At 36.1% G+C, this 25620-nt stretch overlaps 1 protein-coding gene across 1 annotated transcript in view; it reads left to right on the top strand.

Annotated features, from left to right (window-relative positions):
* LOC150103470 (uncharacterized) overlaps positions 1 to 19294 on the top strand; it is a 70681-nt gene extending 51387 nt beyond the window's left edge. The window contains exon 3 of the mRNA XM_090398484.1: positions 19155 to 19294. Within this exon, the coding sequence (XP_090254610.1) occupies positions 19155 to 19294 (140 nt within the window). The remainder of the gene's footprint in view (positions 1 to 19154) is intronic.
* The last annotated feature ends 6326 nt before the right edge of the window (positions 19295 to 25620 follow it).

Raw genomic sequence — 25620 nt, 5'->3', positions numbered from 1 at the left:
TAAAACTTCATATAGGATACAAAATAAAGTTATATACTACATATTATTTTTTCCAAATATTTAAATAATAAAAACCCAATAATAAATTTAAATAATAAAAATCATTTTGAAAGATATGGCAAATTTGAAAAGTTCATTCTGCCTTATAATACAATATATAATCTTTTGTAACTTTGTTATTGTTATATATGATACAGTTTATCATCGCTTGTGAGTTTGTCATATATTGTGGTAAGTAGTATATAATATAAGCTAGTAGCGTAGCTAGAGCTGTTGTCGCCCCTCTCAATACACACCAAAAATACTACAAAAAGTCAAAACGACGTAGAGGGAACTAAATTAAAACACTATGCTTATTTTTTGAAGTAAAACTTTAATTTCAACATTCTAAAATGTTATTTTTCTTGCTTTTCTGTTAGCAAAATCGTCGATGACATTGGCGAAGTCTATTTCATAGTAATGTAGATAATTCTTAATCAATTTTATTTAGAAAAGCTCCTCTCACAACTAGCAACACTTGCAGCAATTGTGAGGAAAATTCGCAGTAGTATTACAATATTTGGAACTGAGTTCTCGAGACTGTATTTTAGAATTAATTGTAAAAGTTCAAAATGCGGACTCTCCTCCTCCGCACCCCCCCCCCCCCCCTAGCTACGCCACTGATATAAGCATATCGCTTCGATGGAGTTTGTGACCATATCCATGATATTGCGACTAACGCAAGCTGTGATTTTTCATCTTTCATGGTGGAGCGTTTATGACTTATTTTTATTTTATTTTTTGACATACGCTTTGTTCATTCAGTTACGATTTTCTGAAGAGTAAATTTCAGAAAATCAGTAGGATAAAACCTTTAAAACAGAGACTGTTCAGAAAAATTTGAGACTTGGTCAACATGTGCATAGATTGCTACAGTATTTTTCAAACATGTTCTAATAATTGCTTATCGAAAAGTAAACAACTTTTTATTTTATTTTTTTAACTAGATCAAAATGATTTGGTTTCTTAGTCTGATCACGACTATAACGTACAAAGACAGACTGACGTTTGCTCATTGTCTTCATTATATATACTATACTGACCTATCTGGCATTTCATATACAGTAAGAAATCGAGAATTTCTGGGTCGTCGGAACCGATGACCTACAGATATTTATAGAAAGCTATTAATCTTAAAGGGGTAGTTTAGGTAGCACGTTATCGCAATGAAGAGTGGGGAAGTAGGACAGAAGAGTTTCAAGTGAGAAATCTGGTGTCAGATAAAAACGAACTGGTACATAGATTATTAGTTCATACAAATGATTTTCAGTATTCTGCTACGTGAGTTGACATAATTTTTTTGCTGGCTCATTTCGCATGTTTTTTATTTCTTTTAGAACAATCTGCTATTTTCCCCCTTTAATAAAAATGGTATGTTCAAATAATCTTGACCTATCTATGGTGAGAAATCTTATTCAGATTTTAATTTCATGCCAATTACCTAGCAGTACCTTCCATTAACAATCTCTATATTTTTTCCCCCTAGTCTAATGAATTGCGAGGCCTAGTCATTGTTTTTGCGCGTGTAAAACGTCACGGTTAATAACAACATATAAATAGAAGTCAAGCCTTCGTCTACGCTGTTACCTTATTATTTGTGTAATTATCAACATTACATCAGTGAGATTACAATCGTTTATTTTCTCTAGACTTACATTAACTGAACTCAATTAGTTTCTGTTGACGTCATGCATTTGTTGTACTGTAGATAATAATATTAAGACGATTATCATACTCATGTTTGCTCGCAGCAAACCGTGTGTAACAATGGCTATTGCTTATACCTGCAGCTTTGAAAACAACTTGTGCTACACAATGGAACGAGTGACGTCATACTATTGATGTCACGTGACAAGCAACCTGCTCACCGGAAAGCGCTACTCACTCAGGTGATATGCTTAAAATTGCAGTTTCTAAGAACAAACCTTTAAGTATATAAAATGTATTTTTTATTTATTAATATTACTGTGAATAAAAAGTATATTTCTGTAATAAATCAATTTTTGTTTACAGATTTTTTTCCTATTGTTCAATATATCTTTAAATATGCATCGTAAAATGCAGCAATAAAACATTTGATGTTCATACTCATGAAAAATATAATCCGTAAATATGATAAATTCATTGCGAAATTGGAATAGAAGTATATGATATAATTTTTGTTACAAAATGTTATGTTAAGTATTTTTTAAAGAAAATCTATTCTTTACATTTTTAAGTCTTAAAAAAATGTCTTGTACCCAGCACAAGTAAAATAGTACAATGATCTGTCAGTGGTATATTTACGCATGCGCAACTGCCCAGAACGTCCAATTATGAAAAGTGTGAAAGATCGTAAGTTTTCCTGCAAGATTTTAATTTTGATGTTACTATATAAAAGGGAATTCTTCACTAAATTATGGGATATTCGAACAATCGGAAGAAAATTCTATAATCTCGTACAAGTATTAATTTATTACAAGTATTAATAAACGAAATATCGCATTTATGGAGTGTGCATTTTCCTTTATTTTTATTAAAAACAATACAGTATCAATAACGGAACTCAATCAAACTATCGGAGGCCAGAGCCCCTAATACTTGTTTTCTTCTAACAATGCTGTTAATTTTTAATTCTATCTTTTGTTAGTTTTTTTTTTTTCGCTTGATACATTTAATCTATAGAAAAAAGTCAACCAAGTACTAATGCCGGAAGTTAGCTGCATTTTAAAAGTGGCTGATATGATTTCATATCTATAAGAAGCACGAAATCTCTCCGCACTTGTTTTCTAGAGATTAAACGAACCAATCGTATTTTGTATGAAAGTTATAATCGTCTACGTGTCACAAGTTAACATCACCTTTGAAATTGCATTATGTGCATCTACATTTTCGCTATTTAAATGGGGAAAAAAGTAAAATATGCACGCACATTTTCGTGCTATTCGTTATCAGTATCGTGATACACACCACGTCCTTTGTTTCATTCAGGACATTTTTTTTTTTTTTAAACAAGCCTAGGTTAGCAGTTGCATTTTGACTTCCACCGACTAAAGTATATTCCGTACAACAGATTTTTTCCATTGTAAAATTGCGTCCACTCAAAAGTTTATCTTCTAAATAAGGTTGTTAACTGTGTACTTTTAGGCTGGAGATTGGCTTTCAAAAAATTCTCCAATCAGTCCGGCAAACGTTTTTGTCTTTTTTGAGAGGAAAAAAAAAAATATATATATATATATATATATATATATATATTAGGATAACCAAGTAATTTTATAAACTTGGTTATTTTACTCCTAATCCCAAGTATGCAAACAATTAAGTTTGCGCCTGAAACAAAGTTCAAGTCTAAAGATGTTACAACACCAGGGCAACTCATTGTAAAGGTGGATAAAGCTCTGATCGCTATTCTTAGTATTTTCCCATAATGTAAAGCACATCTCACTAGAAGATGTATACTGCAATGTATTATGGGTGGGGTCACTACCCAGACCGGTTTCAACCTTTTTTGAGGTCTCCTCAGTGAGTAGCTAGACCCTAAATACCAAGGTTTTAGTAATACGGAGCCTTATCACCTTTACCTATAGAAGTTGCAACAAGGTGTTTTTATTTATTTTTTTAATTTATTTTATTTATTTTTAATAAAAATCTCTGTTTTTATTAAAAACAATTTAATAATTAAAAAAATTATTACATATATATATATATATATATGATCATTGACTCGGTTAACATACATAGTTTTATGAAAAAAATTGAATGACTAGAACCGAGATTTAATTAAAAAGGTTTTAATATAAACACACTACTAGTTTCGACCTGTAACAGCCTTCTTCAGGTGACATTATAAAAGAAAAAACACTAAACATTGAGGGTTAAAAGACTATGAACAACATAGACAGTCTTTATACATAATTAGCATGATACAACTACAACATTTTCATGCTAATTATGTATAAAGACTGTCTATGTTGTTCATAGTCTTTTAACCCTCAATGTTTAGTGTTTTTTCTCTTATAATGTCACCTGAAGAAGGCTGTTACAGGCCGAAACTAGTAGTGTGTTTATATTAAAACCTTTTTAATTAAATCTCGGTTCTAGTCATTCAATTTTTTTCATAAATAAATAAATATATATAACAAGGCCTGGCAATGGGGAATCCTTTGTCCCCAGTTCTAGCTAACATCTTCCTTTGAAGATTTTGAAACGAAAGCCATATCTTCCTTCTCATTTAAACCAAAAGTTTGGAAACGATATGTTGATGATATTTTCATTATTTGGAATCACGGGCACACCTCTCGCATAGATTTTCTTTCATCATCTTAACATCCAACATCCTAATATAAAATTTACTGCTGATCTAGAAAATAATAACTCCTTACCTTTCCTGGATGTCATGCTTACACGATGCTCTGAAAGATTAAAAATCTCTATGTACAGAAAACCTACTCATACCAATAGATATCTGCATTATCTTTCTCATCATTTTCCACCACAAAAACTTGGAACTATATCTACCTTAGGACACAGAGCACGCTCTCTCTTCAATGAACCAGATGAACTACAAAAAGAAATAAATCACCTCTCTCTTATCTTTAAACAAAATGGATACTCTGAAAAAACGATTAAGAAATTTCTTCTGGATCCTCCTAGGCAGTGCACAACAGAAACTATTAATTTTAAAGGTAGCATCTCCATCCCATACATTAGCACAGTCTCTAACAAATTGGCTAAGGTCCTTAAAAAATACAACATCGGGACGTTCTTCACCACACTTCCTAAAATCCGTTCTCTAATCAGCCATCTAAAGCCTCCTCATCACAACCTAAAATATCCAGGTGTATATAAATTATGGTGCGATTGCAATATCCCTTCTTTTGGACAAACTAACAAATCTATTGAACAACGTATAGAAGAGCATAAGAGACACATCTCTTACAAAAGATCACACGAAACTGCGTTATCCAGTCATGTTCTTTTTTCAAATAATCCTAATGATGATCAACAAAGCCACTCCGTTTGCTGGGATAGATCAGAAAATATTTTTCGCTGTGATGATGAGTTTGAGAGAAAAATTGTAGAATCAAGGGAAATCCTGCTGAACCCTGTCCACTTAAACAACAATTTGAGTTATAACATCCCAGATAGCCATGCTGCAGTTATTCAATATTGGCGTTCACGTGAGCATGAAAGCACACTTGCAATAAACAATGGCACGCCTGTTAGAACAACTTGAAAAAATACAACGTTTTTTATGTATCAATTATGTGTGGCAATTTTTACCTGTAATTTCCAGTTTTTTAGATACTTCAATGTTTATTACTATTCTCTTCCTTTATGAATACCTGATGAAGGCTGTTATAAGCCGAAACTAGTTGTATTATTCTCATTAAAATCTTTATAAGTTATCTCAGTTTTTTAAGTCATTAAATCTATTTTTTTAAAAATGTATCACAACAACCGAGTAGAAGCATATGATCATATATATATATATATATATATATATATATATATATATATATATATATATATATATATATATATATATATATATATATATATATATATATATATATGTAGTACATTAGTAGTGCGTTAAGATTTTTTCCCTGTTCAGCCCGCATTGGGGGGGGGGGGAGATGTGTTTGATATGAAGAGTTTTAAGGAATTTCCATATTGAGTGGGCTTGTTTTCCTACTCTTGATTTCTGTAGTTTTTTTTAGAGGTTCTCTAACTTGGTTGTTAAGTTTGTTTACGATTTTTCGATCTTTTGAAGGTCGTGAATTGTGATATCTTTTCCAGGCTTTATTCTTTTCTCTGATGAAATTCATGATCATCCTGGAGTCGATTAGACTTATAAGGTGATTTGATCACGGTGACCGCTTCCAGTGAGTTGTGGATTTGATTTGTGAAGTTGGTTATTGCTTCAATTATCTCTTCCTTTTTTCTTACGGTGGGCACTGGACCAATATGTTTGGAGATTACTTTTGATCATTTTCCCCAGGGTATGAAGGAATGAGATGGGGTAAGTTGTTCCTGAGAACCTGATTTGAGTAAGATAGGGTTGTGGTCTGATGACAGTTCATTAATCGTTTGTAGATGATACTGAGGTCCAGTGGCGCCTCGTGGCTTGAAATCGTGGGGATGCTGCAACTTTCGAAATACACATTGTAAGTACAGTGTATACGTGTTTGGATAAAATATCAAAATTATGGTAAAAATTAAAAAAAAAAAATTAAACATGAAAAAATATTGTTTATTATCGATAAAATTATACAGTTTAGTATAATTCAAAATTACTTAAAATAAAATCCATTATCATAACCCCAATAATGTTCTAAAATAAAAACTATAACAAATGTTATGTCTTTAATTGTAATGTCCAACTATTTAAAGAGACGGAGTAAACACGATAAGCACAACGAACACTCTACTACTGGCGCATACATATAAACAACAGTGGAACTGCGCGACGGACAGTGCCGCATTACGCTAATAGCTCGCATCTCCCTATGACGTGCATATTGCGCGAGTAGCAATATGACACTATGGTTAAACACAGTGCTGCTAGCGTCCTTCGCCCTCCTAAATGCTACAAGATGGATTGTTATTATTTTTTATACAAAATAAGAGAACTGTATAGGATTGTTAATGATAAAATTAAATATTACAAGCAAATATAAATAAATGAATAAATATATTTATATATCGAGAAAAAGTGGGGGTTCTACAGTTCCTATGCACGAGCCGCCCCTGCTGATATTTGATGTTTCGTAGAATAGCATATTTAAAACATCTGGCTGGACCATCATTAGTAGGCTCCTCCTAGTGTAGTTCGAAAAAATCATATAATTGTTTAGTATATGTCCATTTCTATCGGTCGTTTTGCTCTTCCATGCTGGATGTTTGACATTTAAATCGCCTACTATGATAGTAGAATCTTTGGTCTACCTAGATCTGGAATCACTAGAGTTTTACTGGGTGAGTTGTAAGCTGCATAAGTTTTAATTTTCCAGCTTTGTTGGTGTGAACTTCAATTCCTGTGATTTCTAAGTTTTTTGGTTTGGAGATTTGCTGTAGCATTATTAGCAGTGGCGGCCGGTGAAAATTTTAAGGGGGGAGGGAGTGTTGCATATACAAAACAAAAAATAAAAATAAAAAATTATTTTTTTCCTAATCAGTAACCAATTTATTAATAAATAAATTTACATATTAAAAAATTGTTTTATTAAAAATATTTCACATCGTTATTTCCCAACAGAAATAACGCGTTCAAGCATACGATACACTGCCAACGAGCAGTGTCGGAATCACTTGTAACGTGCAATGAGAAGCGCAAACGAATATCGGCGAGGGTAGCTGCAATTGGCCTAACATGATAATTCTGACACTGCGTTAGATCGCAGTGCATTTGTTTCGTAATCTAAAGCGTTAATCGAACAATTCCAATGATTAAATGTTCAATCAATGTCAAAACATAAGCTGTAACCTTTAACACGTTGTATTGCATTTCTATAATGTTGTAAGCATTGTTATTATTTATAAACACAAACAAAATTTAAAATTTTCATTTTTTCCTTGGGGGTGTCGCAGTGCTTATGTACGGGCCACCACTGATTATTAGTATTATGTTTGAGTAGTTTTTAACATAAATGGCATGCTACCACCTCTGGCATCGAATCTATCGTTTCTGTATGTGGTTGTCTGTTATTTATCTCTACTAATACAAGTGACATCGTTTTTTTTTTTTTTTTTTTGTCTGATCGATACATCCGACTAACTTTTATAGCAGTTAATCCATAATTAAACATCTTCGGTTGTCTCTTTGGTGGTAATACCCTCAGTGACATCTCTGAGTCAAACCTTTCTGTTTTTCTCGCAAATGTATGATATTGCAAGTTTAAACCATCCATTGGTTTGGTCATATTACGGTAGTGTGCGACTGTAGCGGGCTGAATTCTTATGCCCAGATTAGTAAGTGATATTTTGTTCTTTAATAATCCGGGTGATCGAAGTCTTTTATGGATTTCTTCAGCATCAGATGTCAGGGAATACAGGTTCAGATATCCCGGGCACATCTTCAAATCTCTTTAGCAGTTTCTTCAAAAGAGCGAACTCCTGCTTGAGATCTAGTTTTTAGATTAAGTTGTCCATCTCTAAATTTTCCATACTTGTATAAATTAGATTACTTTTAATTCCTACCTGTTTTATTCAGCTAATGGTAGATCAACCAAATAAAATAAAGAACAAATAAGATATAAGATAAAATATCAGGAAAATTCCCAATATATAAACTACAACATGCATTTAATTAACACTATATATCAGATCATAAAAGCGTAACGCAATTTTCCAACTCCAGTACCGAATTAAACATAATCAAAAAACAAATGATACGAAATTGACAATTATGTCTTTAGGGGTGAAGCAAGATGCTTTTCATATTCCCCGCTATCTGTTGTGGTTGCAGTGAAGGTAAAATTTATGAGCAGAATGCTCGCCCTGATTGGGCATGGAGATTATGCATCACTAAAGGAGGCCAATATAGCTTTTGGTTTTCTATATTTGAATATGTCCGTTGGATCGTATGCTGTAGCTTGTTGAACCAAATCGTTGGGATGTGTGGACGTCTTTAGGAAAAACTTGGTGGCTAAGGATCGTAGAAAAGAGAAAATATAGGGAATATTTGTGTCTCTGTGGAGTAAATGATACGAAACTTGATTAGTAACATTACTTAATATATCATTTTATGTGTATAAAAATGGTGTATTAAGAAATTTTAATTTTATTCTTGATTTCTTTAAGGATATTGAAAATATGTTTAGAATGTTTATTACTAATAATTGATTACAATTAATTTTATTTATCTCGCTTAAAATGAATAGAAATTAAAAAAAAAAGTGAAAGTGAAAACCTTCGAACATCACAAAATTAATTAACTTAAAAACATGAAATTGTTCAAAACAGTAAAGCCTTGAGTGAATATGATGCTTTATTAAGGTTCATTGCATAATATTTAATTAAATACTAAGGTTGATATTGTAAACATGGTTTAAATAAAAGAAAAGGAAAAATAAATCCTCTGACGCCTTTTATTTCTTAAAGGAAATAGGCGAGGCCGATTAGCCATAACTTTTTGAAGATCATGAGCAATCTCAACTTTTCTTTGCGGTCATTGAAATATTGTCCGAAGCTATTAATGTTTTTAATAGGCATCTGGTGAGAGAGTATGGATGTAAGGGATGTAAATTCGTATTGATGAGAAATGAAATGAATAAAAAATACAATTTAAAATCATTAAGAATCGCTAAACAAAATAGCGACTTGGTAGAATGAAGTGTATAGATAATATTAAATCTAGGCATTTGAAACACTTGCCTATATATTGGGGAAACGATTCAAATTAATCAGTACTGTATGAGTATAACTATGAGTAATGTAGTTCGCTTGTCAATTTTGCAATTTTTTTTCTTTAAATCTGTATGCAGTTACATATGTATATAGTATTATTTCGGAATATTTTCATCTTTTTTCGAAGTTAAGTTTATTTACCCATTTTCTTAAAATAAATGAATTTCTTTACGAGCTGTGCAATGTGCTATGAGCAACAAGAGCAAAGCTTAAAAATAAAAAAAAGAAAATAAATAAAATAAAAAAAAAGAAGAAGAAGAAAAGATACTGCTTACTGTTTTGGGGGAAAAATTGTTAATTCCTCCCCCCCCCACCACCACTCACGCGTAAAGTTTGAAAATTTACACAAAAATTATTTCAACATATCAGTAAGTAAAATGACATTGAAATTTGAGAAGTGATGTTAAAAAAAAATAATAATAATAATTAAAAAAAAAACTGAAGAAGTCTCACAAATCATAAGACTTGGTAACCATTTATTAAAAATAATAAATGAAATATCTCAGAGTTATGGCAGGTTTTACTTAGTGTTGCTTTTTCTGTTACTATTGAACCAAGCTTCATTTTTCACATGGGCAACAATACTTCTTCTTCTTCTTCCTAACATGGAATATAGGCCATGTGGCCTGTTCCGGTCTCATGCCATCTCTTTCATGGTCTTCCGATTCTTCTTTTTTCACTTATTTTGTATCTGTATAATATTTTTGGTAGTCTGCTGTTGTCCATTCGATTTAAATGTTCTAGCCATTTTTATTTATACTGTCTTATGTAGTAATTAATTAGTTTGATTTTTAGGGATTGTAAGATTTCTTCATTTGTTTTGTGGTCCCACTTGGTATAAACAAACACGGAAAATTTTCAACAGCGCATGCGCAACTGAACCCTCTGACCAACTGGAATTATGTCTCCCTTGCCCACATCACTATGTTCGGTGCATCAACCGATAGGTTAGCAGCCTGTCTCCAGATGCAAAATATGTTTACCTACATTGTCTACCTATTGGTATCTACTTTTATTTATATACATACATATTACATTACACACGTAAACGTGATATAAATAAAAGTGCAAATTTACTCCAACAAAAGCGTGTATGAATCAGTTAGTCAAATCTATATTTTTAAGTTAAGTTTCTCATCATTGTCCTTTAGGACAGAAAAGTTGCCCTGAAATTCAGAAGATAGTCTGGAGACGGAGCAAGATAGCGTGAGATATTTAAATTTAAAAAATTCCTCAGAAAGAATACTTAATAAGTGAATATCAGCATGAAATTACACTTGTTGATCCTTATCCTTATATAAGGACTGGTTTAAAGGGGCGAAGCAAGAATGCTTTTCATCTTCCCCGTTATCTGTAGAGGACAGTGTAGGGATAAGGTGTTATTGAGCTATTAAAGCTCTGATCGTGGCAGGAGGGTGACAGCAATGGCTGAGCCTCAGTTAGAACTTCATCGGCTACAGCATTGCCCTCCAAGGTATTGGATTGAATGAATCAATCACCGACTGTTTAAGTAAAGGTGATATCTCAAAAAATCGGACGATCTCTAGGCCACTCATTCGTGTGCGAAAGACCGTCCAAATCTCCGCGTTGGTTCTACTCAGTGAAACTCGATCACCGAGCAGAACCGCTCATTCCGAAGAAAATAATTCACCGGCAAGTACCCCTCAGCGGGCCGTGCCGGAGAACACTTTCCCCGGAGACTCAATTGCTCCCTTAGGGCAAAACCTAAGAGAGCGAACTCATCACCCAGGATAACAGCAACAGCCGAACCGCAGTTAAACTTCATTGGTTCAGCATTGCCATCCGTTACCCTATATGGGCATCTCATATAAAATCAATCACCGACTATGTAAGTAAAGGTGAAATCTCAAAAAATCGGACGATCTCTAGGCCACTCCATAGTGGGCGAAATACCGTCCTAATCTCAGCGTTGGTTCCACTCAGTGACGGGCTCCCCGACCACTGAGCAGAACCGCTCATATTCCGAGGAAAATAATTCACCGGCAAGTACCCCTCAGCGGGCCGTGCCGGAGAACACCTTCCCCGGAAACTCAAAGTGCTCCCTTAGGGCAAAACCTAAGAGAGCGAACTCATTAACCCAGGATAACAGCAACAGCCGAACCTCAGTTAAACTTCATTGGTTCAGCATTGCCATCCGTTACCCTATATGGGCATCTCATATAAAATCAATCACCGCATCTTACGGTCGATTGATTCGTCCTATTCCACACTTGTTGATCCTTATAAGGACTGGCTTAAAGGGGCGAAGCAAGAATGCTTTTCATCTTCCCCGTTATCTGTAGAGGACTGTGTAGGGATAAGGTGTTATTGAGCTATGAAACCTCTGATCATGGCAGGAGGGTAACAGCAATAACCGAGCCTCAGTTAAAACTTCACTGGCTACAGCATTGCCATCCATTAACTTGTTGATATTTTAAGTAGGTAATAAAGATCAACACGTAAGCGAAAAAATAAAAGGTGTAAATAAGGAACGGCATTTATTAGCTATAATATTTTAAAAATCTTAAATTATTTATAATATTGAAATTTTAATTATATTTGCAGAATTTTTCAAAAAATATCTTTCACAGTAGCGTAAAATTTCATCATACAAAATTCCAACACTGTATTATTTCCACGTGTAATACGAACAGGGAATAAAAATAGTGGTTAGGAAATAGGACACCAGACAAAAGCAAATATTTTCATATATATATACACTATCTGGCTATTATTATTTGTTTATAGAGGACGACAGAAGAAATTTATTAACCAAAGTGACCTCAACAGGTATTGTTACCTTTCTCTGCCAAACATAAACAACTACGCCTGGTTGAATGTGACGTCAATATCAACTCGCACTTCAACAAACACACCAAGCCATCCGGGTATACTGACCTCACTTTTCACCCGAAAATTGCACAAATAATGAGGACAATTGTGCTATCATTCTCACGAACGACTTTAACTCCCTCTTTTTTATTGCTTTCCCCCCCTTTTTGCTGCCTGGTAGTCAGGACGGGAAGGATGCTAGCTCGATAAAAACATGTTTACAGTTGCTTTAATGGGGCAAAGTGCTGTACCGTGACCCATTTTTTCTCCACCCTCGCAGAACGATGCTTCGTAGAGTCTAGACCCGATGTCCCAGACCTGCCTCTTATAAAGGTTTCCTACTGTTCGGTTCCCTGATGGTTTGTTTATGTAGTGTACGTGCATGCCAGAAATTGAACGAACTGGAGTTAGCGGTCTTGAATTGGCGGAAGAAGCAAATAAAACTATAAAACCCATAATTAGAGGACAAAATCTTTCTTCTAATTAGGGAATTTCAATCCATCTAGGAAACGACAAATGAGTGGTGGAATTACGTTTGTTCTCCTAGCATTTTTTGTTCGTTTTTTTTTGACACGAAATACTGGAGTTTTCTGAAGAAAAAAACCTTTCCGCTCCCCCAAATGAGACGGGCTAACTCACCTTCAGTTACCTGTATAAAACGTTCTCCTTGTTCTAGATCGGATTCCAACCTAGGCCTTTCCATCCAAAGAGCATAATCGTTACAGACTAAGCTGCAAAGGCTCCGAAGGGGTCATATAAGAGATTGTTATCAAGGTATAAGTGAATCTTCTATTGACGAACATTTCATCATGGAACTAAATGATGACGAAATAGATGGTCATCAGTTTCATTTCCTTGCAATGCGAATACACACAGAGAGAATTATACCTAACTTGTATGCAAATAAAATATAGCTAATCCTAATCTAATCTTCTTAGATTTGTTTATTAATTATTAGCTTTGAGCTCAGAATAGTTCTCTGCCTTACATTAAATGTTAGATATTGAACAATTTAAAATTAATTGAATATTCAAAGATGGGATAAGTAAAAATAAAGTAATGGAATCAGTTTAGTTACAATGATATTTGTGTACTGTACGCCTACAAATGCGAGATCCTTCGACACTTCTGCGCATGTCAAAAAAAGGAGAATCCATTCCAATAATAGGGTAATCAATCCATATTGCGGGATGAGTGTTTATTATTACACGTCGGAAAATTAACTTCTCTTTTATGAACAGTGTAGTTTTTAAAGTGGTGACTATTTTGCTTATAACAGTTTGAAAATTTTACGTATAAATAGTGGCATCTCGTGGCTTGAAATGTTGGGATGCTGCAACGTTCGAAATATACATACATACACACTATAAGTACAGTGTATACGTGTTTGCATAAAATATCAAAATTATGGTAAAAATTAAAAAAAAATTAAACATGAAAAAGTATTATTTAAAAATAAAATCCATTCCTTTAATTGTAATTAAAGGAACGGATTTACAATTTTTGGACATTACAATCAAATCCTTTAATTATAATGTCCAAATATTTAAAGAGACGGAGAAAACACGATAAACACTACGAACACTCTACTACTGGCGCAAACTGCATATAAACAACAGTGGAACTGCGCGACGGACAGTGTCGCATTAACTAATAGCTCGCATCTCACTATGACGTGCATATGCTTGTCGCGTAGCAATATGGCACTGTGATAAACACAGTGCTACTAAGCGTCCTTCGTCCTCCTAAGTGCTACAAGATGGATTTTTATATTTTGTATAAAAAATAATAAAATTGTATAGGATTGTTGATGATAAAATTAAATATTACAAGCAAATATAAATAAATTAATAAATATATTAATATATCGAGAAAAACTGAGGGTGTTGTAGTTCCGGATTGCCTATGCATGAGCCTCCCCTGCCTATAAAGCATGTGATTTCGCGTGTTGGTGACCAATTCGTATATCGCCTTACTTCTTTCTCTTCTTCAACATGAATTGACTCTTCTTGGCAGTCTGCCAACGACGGCTCTCACTTCTGTGGTCGGACATAGCAAGTTTAGCCCACTGTTCAGATGCCTTTATTTTCCTCCCACCTCATTGTTGATCCTGTCGTTTCGCTACTACTCGCATTAATAAGTTGTCATTTCTAGAAAATGTTTTAGTCAAATAGGCAATGATGAGTCAATTGACGAGAACCAAGTTTAAGTGTCCATGACTACTGACGAGTGGGTAATTTGCAAACGCACATACAAAATGTGTCAAAGAAATATACAGTGAGATTAATTCCCAAGAACAAAAGATCGTGAATTTATAATTTTTCTATTATGCAAAACAGGGAACAAATTAGTAGTTTTTATTTGACATCCATTTATCTCACCTTCCTCAATCTGTTGTTACGCCAAATTGCCTATCATAGTCAAGTAAGCTATCTTCATAGACGCTAATTGTTTCTATGAATAGAGTGGTTAAGCCTATATACAGTTTGTATGTCTGTTAATTGCATGTGACTGTGGCCAGGATAAAAATACGAGTTTCCAGAAGGGAGAACTTTTCAATTTCCTTGTGAGTTGGGCGATTTCTTCTCCCGGATTTGAACGAACCTAATTTACCTTTGGTTGAAAATTCCTGCTAAAGATTGGCTCCATCTTTAAGCTATTTTTTACAAAATGTATAACCGCTTTGTATTTTTTATAAATCACAATTAAATCTTATTTATTTTGGAAGATTTCTGTTAATAAAGTAAAAGGAATGAGTGACTGTTAATCCCCATGTTTGTGGTAGAGTATTCGCCTACAAATATTTCTAATGTAGGCCACCGACCTATATTACTCTACCCCTACACATTTTTAAAGTTCACTTAGCCAATGACAATTTTGTGTTCTTGCAACATTTTTCTTTCCACACGGAAGTTGTTTGGTGACCGGGAAATTTGTGGCAGACAAGTCGAAAAAAAAAAAAAAAAAGCAAGGGCACGCAGTATTATGTAAGGTAACCCTGACCCCCCCCCCTTGCAACAAGACGTGAGCTGATTGTTTTGGCTACTTAGTGATGTAAGTTCCTTCCTGTATTGACGCATAAACTTAACAGAAATACACACGTGATTACTGCGAAGTTTTCAAGGTGAAAATTAATCTGCGAATAAATTTTGTAGGACTGCTATTTCGTAAGCAACGAGTTTTTATTCTTTCCAAATTTGTTTCGCAAACATCGCAATTGATCGTACTTATTTATATGATCTCATATATGATCGTATTTATTTACATGATTTTATACGATCTTACTTATTTAGATTAATAAATCTTCAAGCTAAATATCATATCAAATCCCCCCCCCCCCTCCACGGAAAATAGGGTTTTTTTTTCATCCCGCATACAGGCAAATTGGTCATGAAAACACACGTAAGTTACAGATAAAATATTATTGGCGGTAGATGGCGTTATGTGTAGTTGATGGGCTGTAAATAGTATATAGATAGATATTTGAGTACTAAAGAGCGTAGGTTGTGCTCAATGGGAGAGAGAGTATTATTATACCTATGCGTCTCCATTTCTTTCAAATGTCATGGTTTGCTGATAAGCTTATATCCAAAAAGCACTTCAATTTTGCGAGTACAAGAAGTATTGCAATAAATATCTTAGTGACATCACCTTGGTACTTTCAGTCCAAGCTACTCTAAGGATATTAGGATATCAGAAAATTGTTGCACACATCCCTGCTAGCTCTTCCTTTATTTTCTAAGCTGGTTTCTAAAGTTCTGTGTGTCCGTACAAGCCCTCTCAGACGATGACGTTCTTGACAGACTGTCTTAAGACCACAGTTACCACTCCTCTTAGACAAGCAATGTGGGTTATTTTTCCACTGATTTAACACCCGAAATATCTCACCTTTTGAGAAACCAGTTCAGCTGTGCTGTTTTGAAAATCTTAGATTTTGAAAACAGCGGAACTCCAGTTAGACGGGCACCCACAATAAGCTTTTTATCGAACTCCGAAAGATGCATTGTTTTTTCCCATCGTGATCAAGACTTTGACAATTACTGACCAGCAGCGTTCTTAAATAGTTGTCTTGAACACATGGTAACACGCGTGACTTTTTTTTTTTGCATATACGTTGCGTAAGTGACGTTTACGTACATCTGATTAACAATTTCTAATTCAGTGGCCAGTATGTGTATATTTATAATTGCGATAACCCGAATAACTGCTTATAATTTAGTTTTAGTTATTAACAACTAATTCTTTGATCAATTGTAATTCAATCAGATTGAGTTAAGGTTAAAGTGACTCTTCTAGAAATGATGTTACTTCATACTGGGGCTAAAAATCACGTATTCTGTTGGACGAACTCCAATTGTTAGTTAAAATTGTGCACATCCACTATATTTGAGATTTAATTATATCACTATGATTATATTAATGTTAACATTCTATTATTATTTATATTTTCTGTATTTATTTGTCATAAAACAACTCATATAAGTGGACGTTTAATGACTAGTACAGTTAAATATCTTTATTATTATTATTATCATCAAAAAAAAAATCAACTAAACGCCTTTTATTCCCTAATAGGGAGTAGGCGAGGCCTTTATACCCTATCTAGCTTTTGGAGACTGAGTGGGCAGTTCAATCTCCACCGGTAGCCAATCAGAGAGAGAGCTGGCCCATGTCTATCACTAATTATAGCAGCCACCGATGAAGAGGCTGGCAAACAAGTGCATTATTTCTGGCTCTTTTATATGTTGTAATATTTTTAATTATTATTATTAGAGACCTCCAGGGAGTCAAGAACTCATTAAGGGAGGCCCACACCAGCTGTCGTACTGTTTTTAAACTCATTCACACTGGATGCACAAGAGTGCATCCAGTGTGAATGAGTGAACTTGTTGCATATAAACTAAACTTATGCTCCCCTTATCCTCTGTTCACCTTTCATATAATGCAAAAAATTATCAATGAATATCCTACGACACCCTTTTCAAAATTTACAGACATCTATCATATCACCCCTCTTTCTCCTGTTTACGGTGTTTGCAGTCCACACGCTCTCGATCTGTTCTCATAATCTCTGCATTCCATAATCTCATGTTTGTAATTTTTGCACCCTTTCCATAGATTCTTTATTCCTTCAGAACTCGGGAGATCAAATCTACACACATTAGTCCAGATGCAGTCGATCAAAGCTTTGTAAAGAGGCTTTATCTGTAAATGTCAATGCTCACTTCAGATTTTACTATGTGACCTTTGAACTTCAAATTTTCTATCTACCATAAGTCTAAGATCCCTTGAGTCATCAGTTTCTCTAAACATAATACAACCACTATAATATGCAGCTGGAAATCTTATCACGCCAAAGTGCATACATTTGCACTTACTAAACTTGATCTAATACACCCAGCATCATTTGTCCACAGTTCCAGCCCATTCACATCATTCTGCAAATGCTGTGTATCAGTAACATCGCAGATTTCTCTGTTTATCTTTGTACCACCATCACCAAACAGTTGTATATCTCCTGTCAGGTCCTTTCCAATTTCGTTAATGTACAGTTTGAAGAACAATGGTCAGTACCGTCGACAGGGTGTAGCATATAGGCAGACTGCCTCACAGCGCGGCTTAATAAGAGCGCGCGTTCATCCATATTGCAGTAGGCGCAGTCGCTATGCTAACAATTCCTGTTTAGCATAGCAAGTGCGGAAAGATGTTTTTTCAAGCTTAAACTGATTAAAAATTATTTGCGGACAGCAATGACCCAAGAAAGATTTGGTTGGTCTAGCAACTATATCGATAGAGGCGGACATAGCTTACAATTTAAATTTAGAAGAGCTTATGAACATTTTTATTATGCGATATCCCAGTAGAGCAAACATTTAATTAATATTATTATGTAATCGTTTTGCATTAATGTATCTCTTGTAATAAAAACAAAATAACAATTGGAGATTTTCTTATAATTTTGTCTTATAATCCATCGGGGTCGATATTTAATTGTTTGCCTCAAGGGGAACGATCTAATCTGGTGACGGCCGTCACAGTGGTCCATGGACTGATTCCTGAGTTACACTGCTGGTCACCTTAAACCTGCAGATTATCTCCATATAACTTTCTGATACTTATCCGTCACCCACTCACCCAAGTCAATCGTTTACATTCCATCCCCATATTCTTCAGTTTATGCAATAGCCATTCATGTGGTATCCTATCAAATGCCTTAGCAAAGTCCAACAGAATCATAGTATATCCATTCTCTTTATCCAGATCTGCCATAACATTATAAAATATGAACAAAAGGCTCAAACATGAGTCATTTGCTCATGTTGAGCAAATTTCCTTTTGTAAACCCATTTTTGCAAAGTATAGCTTTCTATCAAGCCATTTCTGTATGCGAGTTCTTACCAACTTTTCTAAAATCTTCACCACCACCACTCCAGATCTGATAGTTTAGAAAGTTAGATACGTCGGGTTTTGCATCTCCCTCAGAACTATCATGTCAAGGAGTAGAGCCAGTTCGGCTGAAAATTCCTTTCGCATACGTGCTGCTTTTCCATAGGTCCCTATTGTCGAATTCTTATCTAGGTTATGCAACTGCTCTAGAACTCCAGCTCATATACAGGGTGATCACAATTAAAGTATCCCTGTTTAAGGCCTTGTGGAGCGCATCCAGACACTTCACAAGGCTTTACACTGATCCAAATGCCGCGAAACTTTACAGGAATACATTGTGCATCATTCGGAAGCGATATCTGAAGGGGAAAAAAATTGTTCCAAAATCCAATACCAGGGGAGCTGTATGATGTACCGATGCAGATATAGTAATTTTCCTATGTGTTTAAGGAGAAAAGCAACACAAGCATAAAACATTTTTATTCGCTTCCATTATGCATATACAGGATGTACTGTTCAATATGCTGCCCTTCCTGGTATGTCACGAACTGAATCCTTTGCACAGTGTGTTCAACGGCAGAATCCAGTTGGTCGGACTAATGTTGTACATATGCTGTCTTTCAGCACTGGAAGGTTATCAGGATGATCCCAATAAATCCTGTCTTTGAAAAAATCCTCAGATCCAGATAAAGAAGAAGGGTTTCTTCTTTCTGGACATTCACCAATCGAGTCCTGTGACCTGCTCAGTTACTGACGAGAGGTACTGCGATATGATAAACAATTCTGACGTGTCACAGCTACGGCAGCGCCTGTGCATGGCTTCCGTGAAATGTTCTCAAACAACCTCCTGTACGGATCGACCGATGTGTGGTGTGGAGCCATCCTACATGAAAATGACAATTCATGCACAGGTGCTACTGTGGCTGTGACACAACAAAATTGTTTATCATATCACGATGCCTTTTGGCAGGATCTGAGCGAATATCCTTAAAGAGAAATGATCCAGTGATATAGGAAGCTATAAACCTGCACCAGACAGTAACTTTGGGTGAATGCTAAGATTTTTGTTGGATTACATGCGGATTTTGCGTAGTCTATACCCGGCAATTGTGAGTATTCACAGCTCCGTTCAGGTGAAAGTGAGCCTCATCTCCCCACAAAATCATTCACGGCCACGCATCGTCCAACTCCATTCGAGCAATAATGTTAAAGCGAATATCAGTCAACTCTCAAAGTCCTGAGGGCGCAGCTCCTCTCTTGTGATTATCTTGAATGGGTAGAAATGCAAAATCTTCCGTCGAATTTTCCAGACATTCGTGTAAAGTACAACTGTCCGTGTGTCTTGATACAGCACGTGCAGTGCAGGAACCAACGCTGTTATTCATGGCCTGTTCCACAACGGCCGTAGCAACTTCATTCACTTGTTGTGAACTGATTGGTTTGTGACCTCTACCTCGTCTAATTCCAAACGATCCCGTTTCTTCAAAACGACTAATGATTCATCGCAGAGCACACGGAGATAGTGGACCTCATCGACATTTGTTCAGACAACGAAATTCACGGATTGCAGCAACGGCATTGCAATTGTTTTGGTAGTACAAGCACGTTGGGATACGGTTATTGCCATCACTGTGGACGGTATTAACAACTAGAATGAAGGGAAAAATCTCGAGTCCATCTTTTTAAACCCTTTTGGCACCTGCCTAGTTGCGTGATAATGCTAATTCCATGCATTTGGTGTTTACAGCGCCCTCGTGGCGATTTTTGAAAATACTCTTTGGAACTAGTCTCAGATATCGCTTCCGCATGATGGACGATGTATGCAAATTTTGTCAATATTTGGATCACTGAATGGAGCTCTACAAGGCATTAAACAGGGATACTTTAATTTTGATTACCCTGTATATCTAACTCTTCATCTAGTTGGTAGCGACGTAAGTATACTTGTTATTTGAACAATCGTATTTGCTTGTGATGTCCGCCCAGTTAGCTTAGTGGCTTTGCGCTTTGTAACCATATGCCTGGGGAAGGCGTGTCCTAGGTTCCATTCCCGTCTACAACGTGAGGGGGCTTAAGGATCTTCCTCAGCCATAGCCAAGTTAGCTGGTCTTGGGCGTGGACAGCAGGTTTTTCCCCCCCCCAGTTTATCTGGAGATTTTCATCCCGCAAGCAGGCAAACCTGTCCCGTGAACACACGCTGCTACAGTCCAAAATACATCCCCCCCCAGCGGCAGGCAGGCAGGTTGGGGGTTGTACTAACAAAAAAAAAAAAGTCGCATAAAAATGTAACACGTTTCTGCATATATTTTTTTCTTTTCCTTGCAGTATAGCGATAAAATTCTTTCGTATTCCGATTTAGCTTTGTGTACAATGCTCGCAACCTTTCTGGCATGCGCTTTATTTATTTCATAATTTCTCTCACCTTCATTCTCACGACATTCCTTCCACATCATCTTCTTCTTACGGATCTTTTGCTTAATAAAGTTGCACATCCATTTCACTCCCACCCTATTTAGTCTTCGAACTCTAGGGACACATTAGGATACCGAATTATTTTAAAGCTTCTTTGCTGATATCTTTCCCATTCATCAGTAACTGATACCATGGGTCCGAACATAGTATTCTCCTGAGACTTTCATAATTTCTAGCTTTGTGGTTCAGCATATACCATATTTTTCCGTGTATAAGACGATACTTTTTTCTAAAATTTTTAGACCAAAAATTCGGGTCGTTGCGAGACCGGCGGTTGCCGTGGCGAAACTGCCGGTACCTTGTCTCCGCGAACAGGCTTCCGCCCATCACTAGCCGTCGTTAACTCTGTCGATTGACGTCATTAACAGCTGATTCTGAATAAACCAATCAGAACTCTTAAAGCATTCATACCGCTGCAATTCGTTAGCTGGGTAAGTTATTGCATTAATAACATTTTGAGCACTAGCCCATAAAAATATCCGAAAATAAAAAAAACGATTGTCATATTCTTCAAAATTCAAGTTAAATGTCATCAATTACACAAAAGAACATGGAAATAAAGCTGCAGAGTTTGGACCTTCTGCTATTGAGTGTATGATTAAACTACTCAAGATGCCAAAAAAGAAGAGGGCCTTAAGATGAAAACCAGCAAAATGGCCAAACTTGGAGCAGCGGCTTAAGACTTGGATTATGGAGCAGCGCCAGAGTGGGATGTGTGTGTCAACCAAGCTTATTCAATATGAGGCAAAAAGCTTTGCAAGAGAAATGAACATTGTTGATTTCACAGAAAAGGCAAAATGGTGCTTCAACTTCATGAGGAGAGATGGGTTGGCCATGAGAACACGAACCAAGTTAGCTCAGAATATGCATCTTAGTACATATCTTAAAAATATTACCTAATTACTAAATATACTTTTACTATTTAAAAAAATATATCAAATGTGTTAGGTTTTATGTTTAAAATACTGATTTCTTAATTTTGGGTTCGAATAATTAGGATTCGTCTTATATACGGAAAAATACGGTAATCTGTCCTAATTAGAATATCCATATACTCTGCTACTTTCCGAGACACTACAGCATGCTTACTGACACTAACTGGTGGCAAACCATTCACATTCTTAACTGAGACTTCTCCTGATGCTGTGATCAAATCTAATACTCTTTGTCTCGAGTTCCTTGTTTCATATGCTGCTTGAGAAAGTTCTCTCGCAGCAGCTCAATAAATTCTCCTTCACTCTTATGAGATTTTTCTTTTACTCAATCAATGTTCGGATACTTCAAGTCACCATATGACTCGCTTGATACCCATCAGGGTAATTTGGCGATGCATTTCGTCATCCTCATCAGCTGAGCCACCAGTTCTGTAGCAACAACCCATCATATATTTCATCCGGTTAGCTTCCACTTCACACCAGATAGCCTCAGATTCACTGCTACATGGGACAGTGTTACTATTATTACTTTCCTGATTATCTGCCCAAACTGGACTCATATCATAGTAGTACCTCACCTCTCCTGTTATTCCTAAAGATTCTGTATTCTTTACTCTTCATTCAGTTACTACAAAATGCTACCCAAAAGTTCTGGGAATATTAAAACAGAAATTACTTACTCTAACTCTAGTTTCCTCCATCTCCTTCGAAGCAATTCCATTGGACACTTATATGGCGATCCCAACGTTTTTTCTATGATTCCATGCACCACTGGAAGTTCTCAAGTGTGACTGTGTTGAGCACCTCCTGTGATTCTACTCAGATCTCCTCAATCGTGTCAAAAGGACGCTCTTCCAGTTGGAATTTCGTCTTGGAGACAGTAAAAAGGTTGCAGGGGACAAGGTAAGACAAATGGGGAGAGGAGAGGAGAATGCTTTCCCATAGTCGCTTCAAAACCTCACAGTAAAATTTGTCGTTGATAGTTTGACGAAGGAGAGAGAAATTCCTTGAGGACAATGCCTTGGATGTCAAAAACAAAGAAACCAACATGGTCAACATTGAATTGACATTGCTGAGAATTTCAAACTGCAGTGAATTTGATTACTTCTAAACGATTCCTTAGATGCAGATCTTTGCTTCTGAAAATCCACCATTTCAGCTGAAGAAAATTGCCAGACTACTAAAATACGACGTTACAAAGCGCATGTAACCCAAGAACGCAAACCTGTCAGCTTGTTAGCTGTTGACATACTGATTCGCAAAGGGTACTGCTTGCTGCTCGTCCCTTATAGTGGCAGCAGGATAAACTACAAATGGTCGTTCACGCCATTCAAATTCCCCGATATTTTGGGTAGCCCCCTCATATCTGACGGCCAGAATTCATTAATACCAATAATCCTAGGCAAAAACGTATTCATCCATTTGTTCCCAATGCCTGCTTGACCCTGTTGGGAAACTTTCTCGTCCACACACACACACAACTCAAAAAGTCCGAACCCAATGCATACAAGTCTATCCCTTCGCCAGATGCATAACGATTCTTAATGACGTTCATTTCATTATCACGTTTGCATACCCTAGCTGAACTTACAAAGGCATTCTCTCCATCCCTCCATGATGATCTAGTTTCTCTCACTGCATTAGGTGTCACCCCAATGAATAATTTCTCCAGGATTCTGATGCCAAATCCATTCAAGTGCAGGCCATCCCTCTAATACGTCTTTTCTGCCATTAAACTCATTCAATACATATTTACTTTAAAATTTTCATATATTTCTTAATCTCAATTTTTTTTTCTGGATAGTGGATAATTTTGCAGACATATCCGGAATCAACATTATTTTGATATCACAATCGAGAATACAATTCAAAACAAAACAATTGACATTAATGCCTTTACGGATGAAGCAAGAAGTTTTTCATATTCCCCGCTATCTGTTACGGCTACAGTGAAGGTAGAATTTTATGAGCAGTTTGCTCTCCCTGAATGGGCATGGAGAGTATGCATCGCTACAGGAAGTTAAAATGGCTTCTAGTCTTTTATATTTGAATATATCCGTTGCCTCGTATGCTACAGCTTTCTGAACTGGATCATTGGGATGTATGGACGTCTTTAGGAAGAACTTTGTTGCTAAAGATTGTAGAAAAGAGAAGATATAAGGAATATTTGTATCTCGATGAAGTTGATTGTTTCTGACGAACCATGGGGCGTCCAGGATCATTCGCAAGCACTTGTTTTGTAAACGTTGCAGTTTGAGGATATTAGTGTCGGCGGTATAGCTCCAAGCTGGAGAAGCGTAAGTGACTATAGGACGAATTATCAGCTGGTATAAAAGCAATTGGATTCTGATGTTTAGCTTGCTGTTTCTGTTAATTAGGGGTAGATCTGGGCAATGGCGTTAGATGGCTTTGCACACGTAGCCTTGATGTGTTGGTTAACAGTTAATTTTTTGTCGAGGACGACACCTAGGTATTTTGTTTCTGTCTGCCAGGGAATTTTGATATTGAATAGTAAGATGTCTCCTGCAGGAGATATCGACTTTTTCATGAAGAGAATGACTGAACTTTTTTAGGGATTTACTTGCAGTCTCCATTTGGAGAACCATTTCTCTAATTTTAGAAGGTTTTCTTGAAGCTTTCTAGTAACGAAGTGTGGTCGGAGAGATCTGGTTAACAATGCTGTGTCATCTGCATGTAGAGCCATGATGGATGACATTGGGTTGTGCGGGATATCTGACATGTATATAGAGAACAGCAATGGAGCCAGTAGGGATCCCTGCGGTACTCCAGCCAAAATATGGCGCTGAGATGAGGTAGTACCATTGATCTTGACTTGCATGGTTCTGTTCTGTAGATATGATCTAACTAAATGTACCATTTTCATTGAGGTACCGGCTGAGATGAGTTTATGTAGCAATCCGAAGTGCCATATTTTGTCACATGCTTTGGATAGATAAAAAAAAAAAAAAACAGCTCCCGTGTATTGACTCCAGTTGTAGCTGGTGGTAATATATTCCAGAATTCTGTGGATCTGCTGGGCAGTACTATGGTGTTGCCGAAAACCGAACTGCTCTTTAGGAAGGATGTACTGAGGTTTGAAGTTGTGAGGGGATGACCTTCTCTGCAACCTTGCCCAGGTTAGAGATGAGACTGATTGGACGATAATTTTGAGGCGAGTGTGGGTCCTTATGTATAGGAATTACATCAGCCAGTTTCCAGGTGGAAGGAAAATAGTGAAGTCTTAAGATTGCATTTATTATTATGGTCAGGTGCAAACAGTTTTTCGGGACAGTAGCTCGATCACCCTATATGTAATGCCATCTGGCCCAGGAGTTTTTTTTGTTCTTTAAATTTTTAATAATATCATATATTTCAGCAAGTGATGAAAGTCTAAGTTTTCATATGAATGTTTGCACTGCTCTTCTAAATTTTTTGCTATGATTTCTGCCTTGTCTATGTCTGTGTGAACAAGGTCCTGGTCAGAAAATATTGGGGGGGAGGGATCTGCCTTTGTTTCTGATATTTCTCAGGAGTTCCCAGATACAGTGATCGATAGAGGCTAACT

The sequence above is a fragment of the Typopeltis vanoorti genome, chromosome 9 (assembly GCF_054136105.1).
Source record: "Typopeltis vanoorti isolate ZY-2024b chromosome 9, IOZ_Tvanoo_1.0, whole genome shotgun sequence".
NCBI lineage: Eukaryota > Metazoa > Arthropoda > Arachnida > Uropygi > Thelyphonidae > Typopeltis > Typopeltis vanoorti.
This window is presented reverse-complemented; position numbering and strand designations above follow the sequence as displayed.